Source organism: Poecilia mexicana, unplaced genomic scaffold, assembly GCF_051168715.1.
Source record: "Poecilia mexicana isolate PSO_F unplaced genomic scaffold, ASM5116871v1 scaffold_13, whole genome shotgun sequence".
In the NCBI taxonomy this organism is placed as follows: Eukaryota; Metazoa; Chordata; class Actinopteri; order Cyprinodontiformes; family Poeciliidae; genus Poecilia; species Poecilia mexicana.
In genome coordinates this window covers 15,861,924-15,876,269 of record NW_028263382.1, presented here as the reverse complement: position 1 = coordinate 15,876,269, position 14,346 = coordinate 15,861,924, and the positions used below count along the sequence as shown (strand labels likewise).

General features: G+C 41.5%; 1 protein-coding gene across 1 annotated transcript; it reads right to left on the bottom strand.

Moving 5' to 3' along the window:
- Positions 1-1,043: 1,043 nt before the first annotated feature.
- On the bottom strand, positions 1,044-14,156 carry gap43 (growth associated protein 43). The gene is made up of 3 exons (XM_015012270.2): positions 13,752-14,156; positions 5,361-5,964; positions 1,044-2,319 (listed from the first exon to the last, which is right to left on the bottom strand). Exons 1-3 carry the CDS (start codon positions 13,779-13,781, stop codon positions 2,240-2,242), a joined length of 714 nt encoding a protein of 237 aa, XP_014867756.1. The 5' UTR covers positions 13,782-14,156; the 3' UTR covers positions 1,044-2,239.
- Between the last annotated feature and the right edge of the window lie 190 nt (positions 14,157-14,346).

Sequence of the window (14,346 nt, the reverse complement as noted above, 5' to 3'; positions counted from 1 at the left end):
TCTTGCTGTTTATGCAAAGCAGAGTGGTTTCAAGCTTACACCAAATTCTGTTCACTCCATCTGAATGTTTCAGGCGAAATCTAGACTCATTGAAACCAATCTAATTTACACAGATTTTATAATTTGTGCAATGTCTTTGAAGTTGTACATTTTATCTTTTGTGGACCATTTTCTGTAAGCTTGACCAACACTTGTGCATGAGTGCCAGAAGATCTGCATGACATTGGATGAATACTGGCACCATCTAGCCATTGTCTATACCTGCTTATTGTCGCAGGGTTGTTGGAATACTCACCCACACAGTGTCTCATTCAAAGTTACTTAAATTTGTGCATTAAGAAGTTGTCATTGAGTCTACATTGGATTGTTGTTATGCTTCACCTAACTTACTTATCAGTGATGTTCATTGTCCAATCTTTTTGTCTTTGTGACAGATATTTTATCCAAAAATGGAGTTTCTGTAGTTTAGCCTCAATATGCTGCTCCATCGGAGATTAACCGACTGAAGGAAGCAACAATAATGTTCTGATAGCTCTTTAATTAGTTTTTGATCATATATGAGAAAGCCACAATGATATGCTAAGCTATCAGGACCTCAACCCCATACATGGAATGGATAGAAACATCTTTACTTAACCCATTTGCAAAGTATTATTGTAAATCTGCCTCCAACTGCTTTTAGTCATGTGCTACCAAGGTGGCACATATTTTTAATACTAAGGATCAGGTTATAAGCACTTTGCTACCATCTTGAAGACAGGGTCATTATACCTTATTCTGCTGGTTTGCGTTAAAAAAATGCACATTTCCAGCTTTTATGTCTGCTGGTTCCCAACCCTGGTCCTTATGGCACTCTGGCCTTCATGGTTTAGATGTTTAGGTGCTGGCGCAGGGCAACATTGTGAATGACTAAATGCAGTTTGAAGTGTTATACAAATACAGACCATTTACCATTTGACATAAAATCATTATTTTTATATATTTGTAAATACCTCGAGGAATCCATCAGACTCAACAACTCGGCTTTAAACAAACTCAACTGCTTAGGATGGTAATTGGCACATTTGCTTTATTTTGAAAACAGACATTGAAACCATTTTTTATTTTTTTCATCATTTTTTTTTCACAAGTTTGAACTCTTTGATAAGGTTGAAACTGGACATTGTACTCACTGGAACATAGGAAAAGAATTTCGTATCTTTGAATTTTTCTTTTTCAGATATTTTATCTTTTTTTCAGTAACATCAGTGCAAGAGTATTCTTTTTTTTTCCCAATTCATAGAAACTGTCATTAACAACACCAAAGACATTAAAAAGAAGCCGCCACACCTCTTAAGTTTTTGTGACTGCGAAGAAGTTCCTCTCGGAGGGAGAGTTCCCATCATGCATCTGGTTCCATGGTTCATGCTACTGTTCTCACGCTTGCTTGGCAGAACACAAGTCAATATATATAAGAGCCAGTTACATCAATACTCTAGTAATTTACTATAGTTTATTATAGAATTTAAATGGCAACAGGTCCTTTACTGTAAATGTGGATTGGCAGAGTTTGTAAAAGGGGTGTAAACCGAGCTTGAGTGACTCAAGCTGAATAGAAAGAGCAGGAATTTTATTGTCTTATTTTTGATGTGGAATAAAACTACCCAACTAGAAATCTCACACATTTAGATATACATTCGAGTACCCATCTGACGTGTTGCTGTGTTCTCAATACACTTGCGCGGTGCTGAAAACTGGAGTTGCATTTAAAAACTGGCTTGTTTTTGTGCATGCATTTGCATTTGCAGAACAGATTTTTGTTTTTGCAATGTGATTTTTTTTTTTTAAAAAAAAGAGTGCATTACAATGCAAATGAACCGTGGTGCATTGGCAATGCATTTTAAATGTGTGAGAGGTCCAGTTGGAAGCAAACAATCCAGTCATGTTTCATTTGTATTCAGTTGTGAAGCTTTTTACCTTTGCAACATCATCATTATCATCATCAAGGTAATATCATTTTTCACACTCATTAATACAGACATCATCATCATCACCATCACACTATTAGCTTGAGCCAAAAAACTTCACGTTGGAAACTCCCCCAACATGAGAAAATCATTGCCACACAAAAAATGACAAACAAATAGAAACTGACTGCCCTCGACATTGGGAAGGCAAAGAGCAACCGTTTTAGATTTTTGTTTTTGTGTTATTCATCATTTTCTCTTAATTCTGATTTCCAGTGGCTAAGACTTTGCCGTTAGTCTTCCTTGGCCTCAGAGGTCTCCGCAGCCCCGTCTGGGTGGGCATTCTCCTCCGCTTTTGACTCCTCTGCAGCATCTGTGGGGAAAAGCGAGGGAAGAAGACAAAGGGAATAAATGTAAACTGTGGAAAAGGAAGGAGAGAAAGGAAACGTGAGTTTGAGAGGAAAAGACAAGAGAAGCTCATTTTAGCCAACGACTCTTAGACTAGAATGATAAAAATCTTTTTTTTTTTTAAGATCCTGAAAAGTGCTGCAAATATTAAATGTGAGTTTTGGAGATTTAAAAAGTCATATCTGATTAAACATTGGATAAAAACAACATTATGGGGGAGGGTGATCTTGAAAAACATAGAAAGGGGCAAAATAATTTCATATTTTTCCATCAAGAGCACACCATCTCAAGCTTCAAGCTAATGCCAAAAAAATTCCCTTCTATGTGTGTAAATAATAAAGGAGCAGAGGGCTCCTAATGGACCCATGAAACCCTTGAACAGACATCACAATGCTAACAGCAGCATCTTGGCCTGCCACATCTGATTATGTGTGATGCCTACAGGGAAGGACTGGGCTACAATAACAACCAGAGTTGGCTGTTGTTAAATGTGAATCGTTGGTTCCTCACAAACCTACATGTAGGTTTCTAGGCTGTGGGTTACGTTGTTCTGGTGTTTTTATTTTACATTCCGACTAATGATTTGTTCTCTCCAAACAATATCTTTAAAACAACAAAATCATACCAGTCAAGGTTGTATTAATAAGTAAACACTTCAGTTCCAGATGTGCCAGACACACGCATATTAGTAGAGTGGTCTTTATGAGGTGATGTCACACTTGGATGATCTCATACTTTTTTAATGAAAAAAAAAAGCAGATGACATCACCCGGGGTGATGAAGTGCATGAGTGTGTTTTAGTGTGTGTGTGTGTGTGTGTGTGTGTGCGTGTGTGTGTGTGTGTGTGTGTGAAGAGCTGCAGGGAAATGTGGGACGATCATATGGCTGCACTAATGTGTGACTCAAGACAGAATGAGTCATAGTAGACCGTCCAGGTAAGAGGTAAGTAACTTGTTAGCCGGCATGACAGATTCAAGAATGTCCTTCTCCATGGCTGCTGAATGTGTGTGTGTGTGTGTGTGTGTGTAGCAAATGAAATTTCATCCAATTTCCTGAGCCAACGCATGTTTCCAATGTTGTGGCATTTGCTCCAGATAATCCATGGCATCATTGGGACCAGCAGAGAACCTCTGAAGAAAGCAACAAGTGTGAGAAAATGGCTGGATTAGGATTTATATGAATAAAATTCACATGTTGCCACCTGTTATTTTCCACTTGTTTTTAAAGCAACGTGGCTGACAGAATATCAACAGTCATCAAAGGACTTTTCATAAAGTCAGAGAACTGATGTAACACACTATGCAGATGACATTTGATTCTTTATAGCAATATTATTATGTCAGTAATATTTAAAAGTATTTGAAATTTATCTTTGCAAGTAATTTTGGCTTTTGTTCTATCTCTTTTGCTTATTTTAAATGTCCAGACGTGCTTAGGTACTAAATGTGCTCTTTTCAAACAACCACTTGATGGTTATTAAAGCAAGCTCAGATGAGAACTGATCAAAACTGAAAACAGAAAATCTAAAATAAAGACCTTTTTTTTGTAATTACCAAACATTTGGTGCATCATTGAATCTGGATCCCAAACACAGCGACATTTTGATGAAAAATTTTCACTGCTTGAACCTACAATCATTAGATTTGTTTGATATCTAGAGCTAAGCATTTTTAAGTAACATATTTGTTAGACAGCTCATTGTTCTGTAGTGTTAGAAACACTAATAGTTTTTACTCATGTTCCCCTTATAATACAAAATTATTTCCAGATTATTCAATAAGGAACAGTTTGATGCTATGAAAGCCAATTTTGAATGAAACAAGTGTCAGACGCAGGCCTCTTATATCCGACAGTGTTCGTCAGTATATCATAGCAATCTGCACATTAGGAAACCTAACCAAGTTATTCAGTAATAAATATTCATTTACTCTGTCAGTTCAGTGAGTCCGGCAGTGTTTTGCTCGCTGTGGCTATAGGTAATTAGATGTTCCTTGTCAGGTTGTGCTTGTTTATGACATGCCTCCCCGGCGTTGACCGTTACCTTTAAGGGATCATTAATCATTCATTTAAATCGGAGCACCTGTTATGGCAGCTCTTCTCCACGCAGGGCCAGCTATCCCCATTGAGGTGGTAACTATGACAACAGGGAGACAGGTGACCTAGTTTCTTTGTAGTTCTCGAGTTGGTACGTCTGTGTGCTTCACCATTTCACACCCCCACCGACTCCGCACTGAGCATGCTCCACTACCCACCTGTCTGACCCAGTCTGAGAGTCCTTGGACCAGAAATATCAACTCATGTCAAGAGCGTGTTGTCAGAGTCTGCTGCGTGACTTTGGGACGTCTCTGCTCTTCCTGGAACTTGCACTCTGGTTTGCTTAAAAACGTAGCCTCCGTCGGTATTTGTTGTTCATTTTAAAACCGTGACAATGGGGGGGATTTAAATGCACTTCTGTCAACTTTAAATAAAGCTGTGTAACATATTCAGAAGATCTGAATGATTTAACAGGCATGGTGCGTTCTCTTTAAACAACAAGTAATCTCTGCTTCTTAAATACAGCTTTGATTACTCCTAAAACGCTCGGCACATGATTCTCAGAGATAATTATTCTTCAACTCTGCATTTCTCTCCTAAGCATTACCACATCACTATAGAGTATCCATCAAGCTGAGGCTGAGATACAAGGCTGTTTAATGTAATATTGAGCTGCATTTCTGTGTTAAACAGTGAATGCTGGAGCCCTGCCAATGATCTTTATATCCCAAAGACTTAACGCGAAGTGATGTCCTGAGGTGCCTGCCAAGCAGCCTATCTGAAAGTCTACCAACTCTTCTTTATGACATTTTTACACCTAGTAATTGCTTCTATATTGTTGGAATTGACTAGGAGTATTTTTTATTTATTTGTTTTGTCTCTAAGCACCATCACAAACATATGTACAGAAACGTGTCCAATTAAACAGCTTGAGAAGATTCTTATCTAAATGGAGCTCCGTGATCCGCATACCTTTTTTGTCATTTGTTTGGTTAGGCTCCTCCTTTTCAGCTGTCAGACTGACAGCAGCAGGCACATCGGCTTTTCTGGCCTCCTCCTTCTTCTCCTCACTCTTCTCCTCCTTTTTCTCCTCGGCTGTGGCTGTGGTGGGACTCTTGGCTGTGGCCTCCACCTCTTTGGGCTTCTCCTCGGCCTTCGGCTCCTCTTTCTGAGGTTCAGAGGGGGCTGTGGCAGCCGTGGGAGAGGCAGCAGCTGGAGCTGCCGCTACGGGAGATGTTGCTGTGCCTGCAGGAGAGTTAGCTGGCTTATCTGCTCCTGGGGTTTTGGCCTGGTTTGTCTCCTCCCCCTCCTTCTTGGCCTCCTCTCCTGTAGTTTCCTCCTGCTTAGCAGGTGCCTCTTCTCCCTCCGCCTTCTTCGTCTCCTCTCCGTTTGCTGCCTCTTCTGCAGCAGGACTGTCTCCGTCCTTCTCTTCCTCTCCATCTTTCATCTTTTTCCGAGTTATGTGTCCACGGAAGCTCGCCTGTATTTTGGTGGCAGCCTTGTGAGCCTTGTCTTCAGGCTTGTTGGGGGTGCCATCCTGCTCAATCTTCTGGTCTGCATCTTCATTCTTCTCCACCTGAGAAGCAAGAGACATGCAAGTTAACAACTGAAACCAAGAGTCCAGGTTTAGGGGAAGCAATCTAGGTGTGGAAAAATGTATTGAAGGAATTTTTTTTTTTTTTTTTTTTTTTCAGGAAAATATACATACACAATCCCTAAATATCATGCTGGCATTTTTATCTGTTCATTACACATAGTTCAAATGTAATGAACTGAGAGGTCAACAGCAGGAAAAGTTACTGAAAAAGTCTTTAGCCACCCTGTGCTTCTTCTTGTTTTGTATGCTAAAGTGATCATCTGAAGTCATTCTCCAGAATGCAATTTGTGAAAAGATTTTCGATGGAAATTGGATGATTTTTCAATTAGCTTGTGCTAAAGATGTTGCAAAACTGTTTTCTATTTCTAATGCTGGCACATCTATAAACACAACTGATGTAATAAATAAATAAATAAATAATAATAATAATAATAATAATAATAATAATAATAATAATAATAATAATAATAATAAAAGGTTTTGTTTTGTTCTACTTTGGTTAGTGTACATTACTTTTACCGCCAAATCACAGTTTTGTTTTGTTTTCCTATGTAAGCATGCAGAAATTAAAGACAACAAGAGTTCCCCCCAGTTGGCATACAATTGTTAGCTGAATTGATAAAATAAAATAGTTTTGCATGTAGTCATTTACACCCACTTGAAGCATTTAGCATGCTAAGGTAAGGGACTCTTCATTGGTGCAGACTGAGCATATGCTTTGCATTACGCAAGATTCATAGGCTTATGGTTGTGACATTTGAGTATCTCAGGCTTTGTTGCAGTGGCAAATAAGTGTGATGTTTATTTATTTTTTATTTATTTATTTGCTCATGGTGCACATGTATTTGTACTTTATTGTAATGCAAGGCATGTTTGTGACGAGAACCTAGCTTAGGAGTTCTTAAACTGGCCTTAAACAAAATCAGAAGAACATATAGAAAACCAAATCAGCAGATAATTTATAAAGGAGGAAATGTGCTTCCCTCAGTTTCATATAAAATAGCTTTGGGTTTCCTAATTGCTTTGTGCTGGCTAAAAGGTCACAATCACAACGTTAGTTGATTTAATAATCAACCATCTCTATGAATAGAATCATCTAGACTGAAATACAGGTTTAAAAAGCTGACAATGTTCAAAGAAAAACTTTATGAAAATGCTCCCGAGCTGAAATTTAAGCAAATAGTTGGTTAAAGACTTTTTCATTGAACTGAATAAGCTGTATTTGTAACCATAAAGAAAGAACTGAAGGCTGGGAAAAGTTCAGATTCAGGAGGAATATGACAAGATGAGGAAAAGAGTTAGGAGCAGGACAGTGCTGAGTGCAAGATTAACCAGGATTTAATGATTTTACCTTGGGCAACAGGATCCATAGCTGTCCATCAAATAGTGGCTTGTGTTATGAGTCATATAAATCTAATAAAAAGAAATCAAATCCAACAAAAGCATGAACGATGAGTACTGAAAGTGGCAAACAAAATAAATCAACACATTCAAAATGAATAGGAAAGTAAATCAATGTAAAATATTCACAAGTCAATAACCTGGAAACAATGTTCATCTCAAATCAATGTAAGTAAGCATAATTAAGCAATAGAATTGTCCAGCAGCCTGGAGGCTGTAATAATTTATTTATGCTAAGTGGTAGAGAGGCAAATGGGGAAACAAGCAGCTTTTAAATGGCTTGGGACACTTTTTCCTTTTTCCTTCCAGCTTGAAATGATTGAGTAGGAGCCGGTGACTGACTTCAGAAAAAAAATAGACCTGTAGTATCATTTTATGTGACAGTAATAGCAGACTTAGTATTGTGAAATTAAAGTTGTGTGTGTGTGTTTGGGGCGGAAGGGGTAGGGGTTGATTGCCTCCACATAATGAATTAGGCACACTGGGATTTAAGGGAAGACAAATATCTCGGAGTATTTATTATGATGGTTCAACCTAGGCAGAAGGCTGATATTGTTCTCTTCGCATGCTGCTGAATTACGTTTAGTAAATCCTCCCCTCAGCATCCATTTGTCCCGTGCCGAGTCAATTTTCTGCTAGTGATTTTCTAAAAACTGTAAAAGCCATCTCTGTCTTCTGCGTACGGTCGGTGCTTCCCATCTGAATGAGATGCCTGCACAAAAATCTCCTCAGCATTCACTGCCATACCCCTCCCAACCATCAAAGGTTACCTTGACAACCAGAGTGCTAACTCATCACAGCTCTGCATGCTGGTTGGCGCTATGAAAGACCACATATCACCCTGATTGGCAACGCATCTGACCCCTCGGTTGGAGCGGGCCAATGGGAGCTCATAAATTAAAGACGGAGCAATCGGGAACAGCTACGGAGGGGTTGCAATTCAGCTGCAGGGCGTGGTGGGATGAAAGGGTTAATGTGCATGTGTGTGCATTAATGTTGGTAGTCTGTGTCATTAGGCAGCGGGATGATGTCGAAATCTGACTGGAAATTGTGCCCTCATCACTGCTACTGTACCTTTGTTTCCTTCTGCCTCTGTTAGTGTCACTGTGTGTGATGTAAGGTCTAAATCGGAAAACTGCCTGCCCAGGGAGTCACATCAGTGTCGGATGATTTACTGTCAGAGTCAGAGCCCCTAAACCAACATGTTCTCTTCAGGGTCAGTGTGTCAGTGCAATAAGGTGCAGCAGTCTCCCTCCTTCACATTTCCTCCCATGGGTTCAGATAATAAATTCTACTGCTCCATAGCAACCCATCCTCCTAAATTATTTTTTGCCCTGATAAAATTGTAAAGTAAAAAAAAAAAAAAAAAAAAAAAAAAAAAAGTACTTGCAGAGAAAACAATCAACAGCTTAATCCAAATAGCGTATTTTAGGCCTGAAGGTAGCAGCTGATTGCAGAGGGGTCAAGACCAAAATGGTTTAAGCAAATACTAATTAGTGAAAGAATCTTCATTGCATTTGCATTAAGTGGTTAATTTCACATAATCATATTATTATCTACACAGGAAATGCAAGCAGGAGGCTGTGTGCCACTAATAAACTTCCTGTGTTAAGAGTTTCTACTGAGAGTAAAAACAGCTCTCGGTATCCCTGTCATACCGAGAACTGTGTAAATTTTTATTGGATTATGCAAAATTAACCACTTAATGCAAGTATAGCAAAGTTTCCAATCTTAGTTCCCTGAATAAATAACCACCCAACTTTTTGGCTAAGTCCCAAGGTTCAGAAAGTAGCATTTGCCTAAACTGCTGTAACCTTTTTGAGGTCGGATTTGTGTTAAGATGGCAGAAGTCTGGTGTTTACACCTTTAAATCTACCCGTTAGGTTTAGCCTTGGGGATAAACCGGTATGGATTTACACTAAACAAGGACAGTTATCTACTGCTGGGGAAAAAAAAAAATTGCCTATAACTTTTTGACAGAAGCTCACTAAAAAATGGACTGAAAACATTTGCCAATTGGCTATTAAGTGTTGTAATAAACACAAGAATGAGTCCTTTCATTAGGCTGGACGGCATGGAGTCAAACAAAGCTGCACTGCCCTCTCCTCTTAGTAATATGCAGGCCTCCAGAGACTTGTTTGGCTTTTATTGGTCTGATCTCATAGAAGCTTGCAATTGCCAAAAAACTTGACCTGCGCACTTAACTCCAAACCAAATTACTTACCGACTGCATTCAGTGAGTCAGGCGGACAGAGAAAAGGATTGATGAGGGTGTTTGGGAATATAGAGAGGGTTGTGGGGGGGGTATGACATCATTGTTGGAACAGAGGTAATATCATTTACTTTATAGATGAGTGGAAATATAATAAAGCATCGGCAGACTGCTGAGTGATCTCATATCAGCATATGAGGGCGGGAAACGCCATCACCTTCACATCACCAGCTTAATCAACTGCATTACACTCTTCAGTGATGCTGCGCTGTCGTGTTTTTTTCAGGAGGATGCTGGACTTGTCATGTCAAGCTCATTGAGCTGCTGGCAGTGGTAAAGCTCTGCTTTGTTGGCTACAGGATATGAAAAATCCCATTTTGTCTCAACAGGAGCAGTAGTTGCAAATGCTTTACAAAGCTTCTTGAAGAGCTGTTAATTGAGGCCCCGGTCACATAGGAATCCTCCTGCGGGCGTTTTTCCACTCTGTCCCTCTGCGGCGCACATTTTCATTCATAAATACAGAGTCGCATCCCTCAGATACGGCACGCTTACAAGGTACGCTCGGCTTAAACAAAGACTTCATGCCTGCTCATGCTCTTCCTCAATTCATTTCCGACGAGGCAACATATTTGCATTATCCTGCTGATCAAATTACTTTTTAATAAAAATCATCAGCTAACAGAGTCTTCTCCCTTGTGCTCACTCATTTTGGTTGCCATAGATACGGAGGAAGGACGCATGAAATGTGAAATCTTTGTCATGTGAAGGCAGACAATGTCAGTGATGATTGTCATAAAAAGCCTTGAGTGTGTTGTGATGTCTAAGGCGTCATGCTTTGATGTAAGGAAACCAAGAATGACTCGCATCTACCTCCACAGCCCTGCAGAGAACAAACACCTCTCCTCTGTCTTGGTTGGTTTGTAAAAGTGACAAATAACTGAGCAAAAAATGTCTTCAGATCATCATCTACTGGCTGAATGTGTCGAATGTTGAATGTTGCCAGCAGCTGCCGTTCGCCTCTGGTCTTGGCTGGCCACCGGGAAAACCACACCCCACACAGCCAACGGCTTTACCAGCTTTATCCATAGCCACTCACATCACCATCCCCCTACCCCACCCCCTTCCCCCAGTGGGGACACACTCTAACAATTTGCCACCTTTCCGCAGCCTCCCTGAAAATGCCATTAGGGACTTGTTCCGGGAGGGGGAAGGAAGGAGAAAGGATGGAAGTGGTGAGGAAGACAGCAACCACAGAGCAACAGCGCAAGCTAATGCATACACAATGATGTGCACACAGACCAAGAAGATCTTTTTAAAAAATAAATATTTGATAGTTCTACGCCAAATACAATTACGGAGCTATTAAGAGTAATTTTTGCATCCACAATGATAATGTTGCTCAGCATTGCTTTGCAGAAACTCTTCAGTCAGAAAGCCAACAGGTGCAGAGGCTATATATATTTATTTTTTATTTTTTTTACAAAAGCCTCATTTAGCATAACAATGGAAATTGCTCTCATATCAACGATCTAAATACCAAAATAAAAGCCAAATGGCAATCATTTAGAGCACATACTTCTCAAACTTTGGTCACTCAGGTGAGCTAAGGCTCAGTGGAGCGCCCCTTGCTGAAAGCCTCCACAAGATTTGAATATCTGTACGCTCGTCTCGAATAAGCATCCAGACACCAAAGAGCAAAGGCTGCAGTCTGCAACCGCTGAGCATCTCTTCCTCGTTCTCTTTCTCTTGTCTTTCACTCTTCTTCTCGGTGAGCAAACTGCCACCCACTCACTCTCCGTCTCCCTCTCTCTCAGTCTCACTCACACACACACACACACACACAGGCACAGCAAAGCACCACACCCTTTTAGCCGGCTGTCTCCTGCAGATGAGGAGAGAGAAGTGGGAGGGGGGCACTCAGCTCAGGTGGTGGCTGCCACAATCCCCACTCACCCTCTCGCTGCCTCTCCCTTAACGGTGAATTCATTAGGATGTAATGTTTCTTTATATTTTTTTTTAAATTATCTTCACCACAGCCCAGGAAAAGATGCTTTGCAGCAACCACTAACAGCCATATGCTAGCTTCATTACGTCCTCCGGAGCAGCCTTTAATTGAATTACACCGGCTCTCTGCCTGAACAAAGGCTCTGCAATCAGCGCTGATCTCATAGGGAGCCGAGGATAAGGACGGAAAGGAAGAAGAAGACGAAGAGGGCTGGACATGAGAGGTGGGGGCTAGTTGGCGGAGGAACAGAGACAGTGGTCTCGTGCTTTGGCTTGGAGTTAGAGTGCAAGAGCAGCCAAAAGAGAAGAAGGAACAATTCAGGTAGAGAAAAAGGTCTTAATAGGTGAGATGACAAAATAGGTCCCCAAGATAAAACTGAAGACTTTGGTGCAGGTGGAATTCAGGTAGAGCCAAAAGAGGGTGAGAAATAACTTCAGCTAAAAGAAGTGAGAAGGAGTTGGGGACAACTTTGAATTTAGATAGGAACCTGGATGCAGGAATAAAGCTGGAAGGCATGCGCCGGCAAAGACACAGCCATAATTTGGGGCAGCAGGGGACTTCTAAAGTAGGTGCTAGCAGCCACTCCTGTACACTGATACGATGCTGCAGCAGCACTTAGTGCTCCACAAAGATATGGTCCAGTATTACTGTGTTAAAAAGCAGAAAATCATGCTTTTTGCTCATCCATTCATGAGGACCACATACTGTGTCCAGATTCATTTATTCTTAGAAGTGGGAAGATGATAAGTGCTTATGGCTGGGGGGGGGGGGGTATCTCTCCCCCCAGCGATGAGCCATGCCTCACCCACATGGCTGCCGTCTGCAGCATGCAAGCCGGCTTTTTATTCCTTAACGCCTCCTCCCCCACTTTTGATCTCACTCACCTTTGCACTCGTTCACCTGCTCCACCTATTATCTCCTGCCGGCTGCAGCCACCACCGTCTTTCCTCTTCATTCCCTTTTTTTTTTAAATCACCTTTGCAGCATCCCTGCCTCTCCCACCATGCCCCTCTTTTGAATTGTCTTTTCCTTTTGCATCTTTACCCCAGATCACCTCCATGTGCAGCAGCCATGCTCCCTCCCTGCCTGCATCTCTCCATGCAGCCTTGTGCATGTCTCTTAAGCAGTCTTAGCTGTACCACTCTCTCCTCCCTCCTTGCCAGAGCTAATATGACTCATGTGGGCTGACATTTAAGATGCAATCAAGGACCATCAGAATCCAACATGTTATGAGTCCGATAAATTCCCAATATGTCTGAGGTAGCAGTCTGAAGCTCTCTGAGATCACACAGAATGACCATGATGAATGTTGCCTCCTTCTCTTTCTTGCTGTCCTCCACCACTGAGACCGGACTCTGGTTTTCATAAAGCACCCTTTAACACCCTTTAAACGAGCACTCTCTTCACACAACCTCTCCACTGACTGCATCCACTTGTAAAAAGCTGGAGGGCTGTGATAATCCATTTATACTCATTCATTCCCATTGTATTCCCACGAGGCCACTGACATGATGGTGCCGGCAAACTCAATCCGTACCCCACCCATTTTCTTCCTCGCTGTGGAAATTTTCTTTCCCCTGTCACCAACTACTGCTCAAGATAACCCGATTTCAAAAGACACTCAAACACCTCTCATTTAAGGTACCAGTGAAGACATCACAGAAGGTTGGTCTAATTAATACGAAGCATCATTACGAATGTCAGACTCTGACTTTTGGAGAGTTTCTCATCTTTTATATCAACCAATAAAGTGCCCTTTCATAATCTTTAACTTTTTGTCTCCAAGCGTTCAATCAATAAAAAAAAAATAAAATCAGCTGGCCAAGATTGTGTTCCAGCCTTTTGCCTCCTCACCGGAGCAGTGTGAGGTCTGAAAGACATTGTGGCAACATCCATTCATGCGGGATAATCACATTAACTAGGCGTGTCGGGGCTTTGTGGATAGATTTCTATGAAGAGAAGTCGGGCCCAGAGTCAAAGCAAATGAGCCCAATGCTTCCCTCTAATCTCCCCCCACCTCACCCACCAAAGCCTCCTAATCTGACTACCAGGCAGCCTGTGACAAAAGTTCAGAGATGAGATGAATCATTTAGCGATAGGAAAAAAAGATGCTGAGGATGCTGGAGAAAGCAAAGTGGTGCACTTTACCGGTTTGGTTCTTCTTATGCAGCACAGCATAGTTGGAGTTGTAGTATCCTCCCTTTCTCTTCTCTGCTTCTTTCTTCCCTTTTTTCCGTCCCTTTCACTTCTTCTCTGTCACCCTCTCTCTCTCTCTCTCTCTCTCTCTCTCGCTCTCTCTCACTCACTTTCGTGCACACACACACACACACGCGCGCTCTCTCGTTCTCTCTCTCTGGCTGTATCACCAGCTAAGCCTTCCAGTGCATTTATTCATCCCAGTTTGCACACACACGCTCTTCGCTGCCTGGGTGCAACTCTTTTCTCTCTCTTACTCTCTGCCTGACAATGCCTACAAGCCCATCCTTTAAGCCCCTCCCTTCCCCTCTCTCCTCCTCCTCCTCCTCCTCCACCATCACTTTTAGATCAGCACTCCTCTCTTCTACATGTTCTCCCCCTCCTCTTCCTCCTCCCTTTCAGCCTAGCTCCAGCTAAAGCTGCGGCCCCACCCAAAAAGGCAGCCCCCTTTGATAACTGAGTGGACACCTCCAGCCAGGATTTGCCACAGCGGTTTCATTTTATTCTGCTCAAATTTACTTTTGCGTTACTTCCCACCCCTTTCTCA

What these genes read in the sequence shown, in the direction of transcription:
- gap43 (XM_015012270.2), bottom strand. Translation starts at nt 13,781, where the DNA reads ATGCTGTGCTGCATAAGAAGAACCAAACCG. An exon ending in GCATAAGAAGAACCAAACCG is followed by an intron (nt 5,965 to 13,751) that starts GTAAAGTGCACC and finishes CTTGCTTCTCAG; the next exon opens with GTGGAGAAGAATGAAGATGC. An exon ending in CCAAACAAATGACAAAAAAG is followed by an intron (nt 2,320 to 5,360) that starts GTATGCGGATCA and finishes TTTTCCCCACAG; the next exon opens with ATGCTGCAGAGGAGTCAAAA.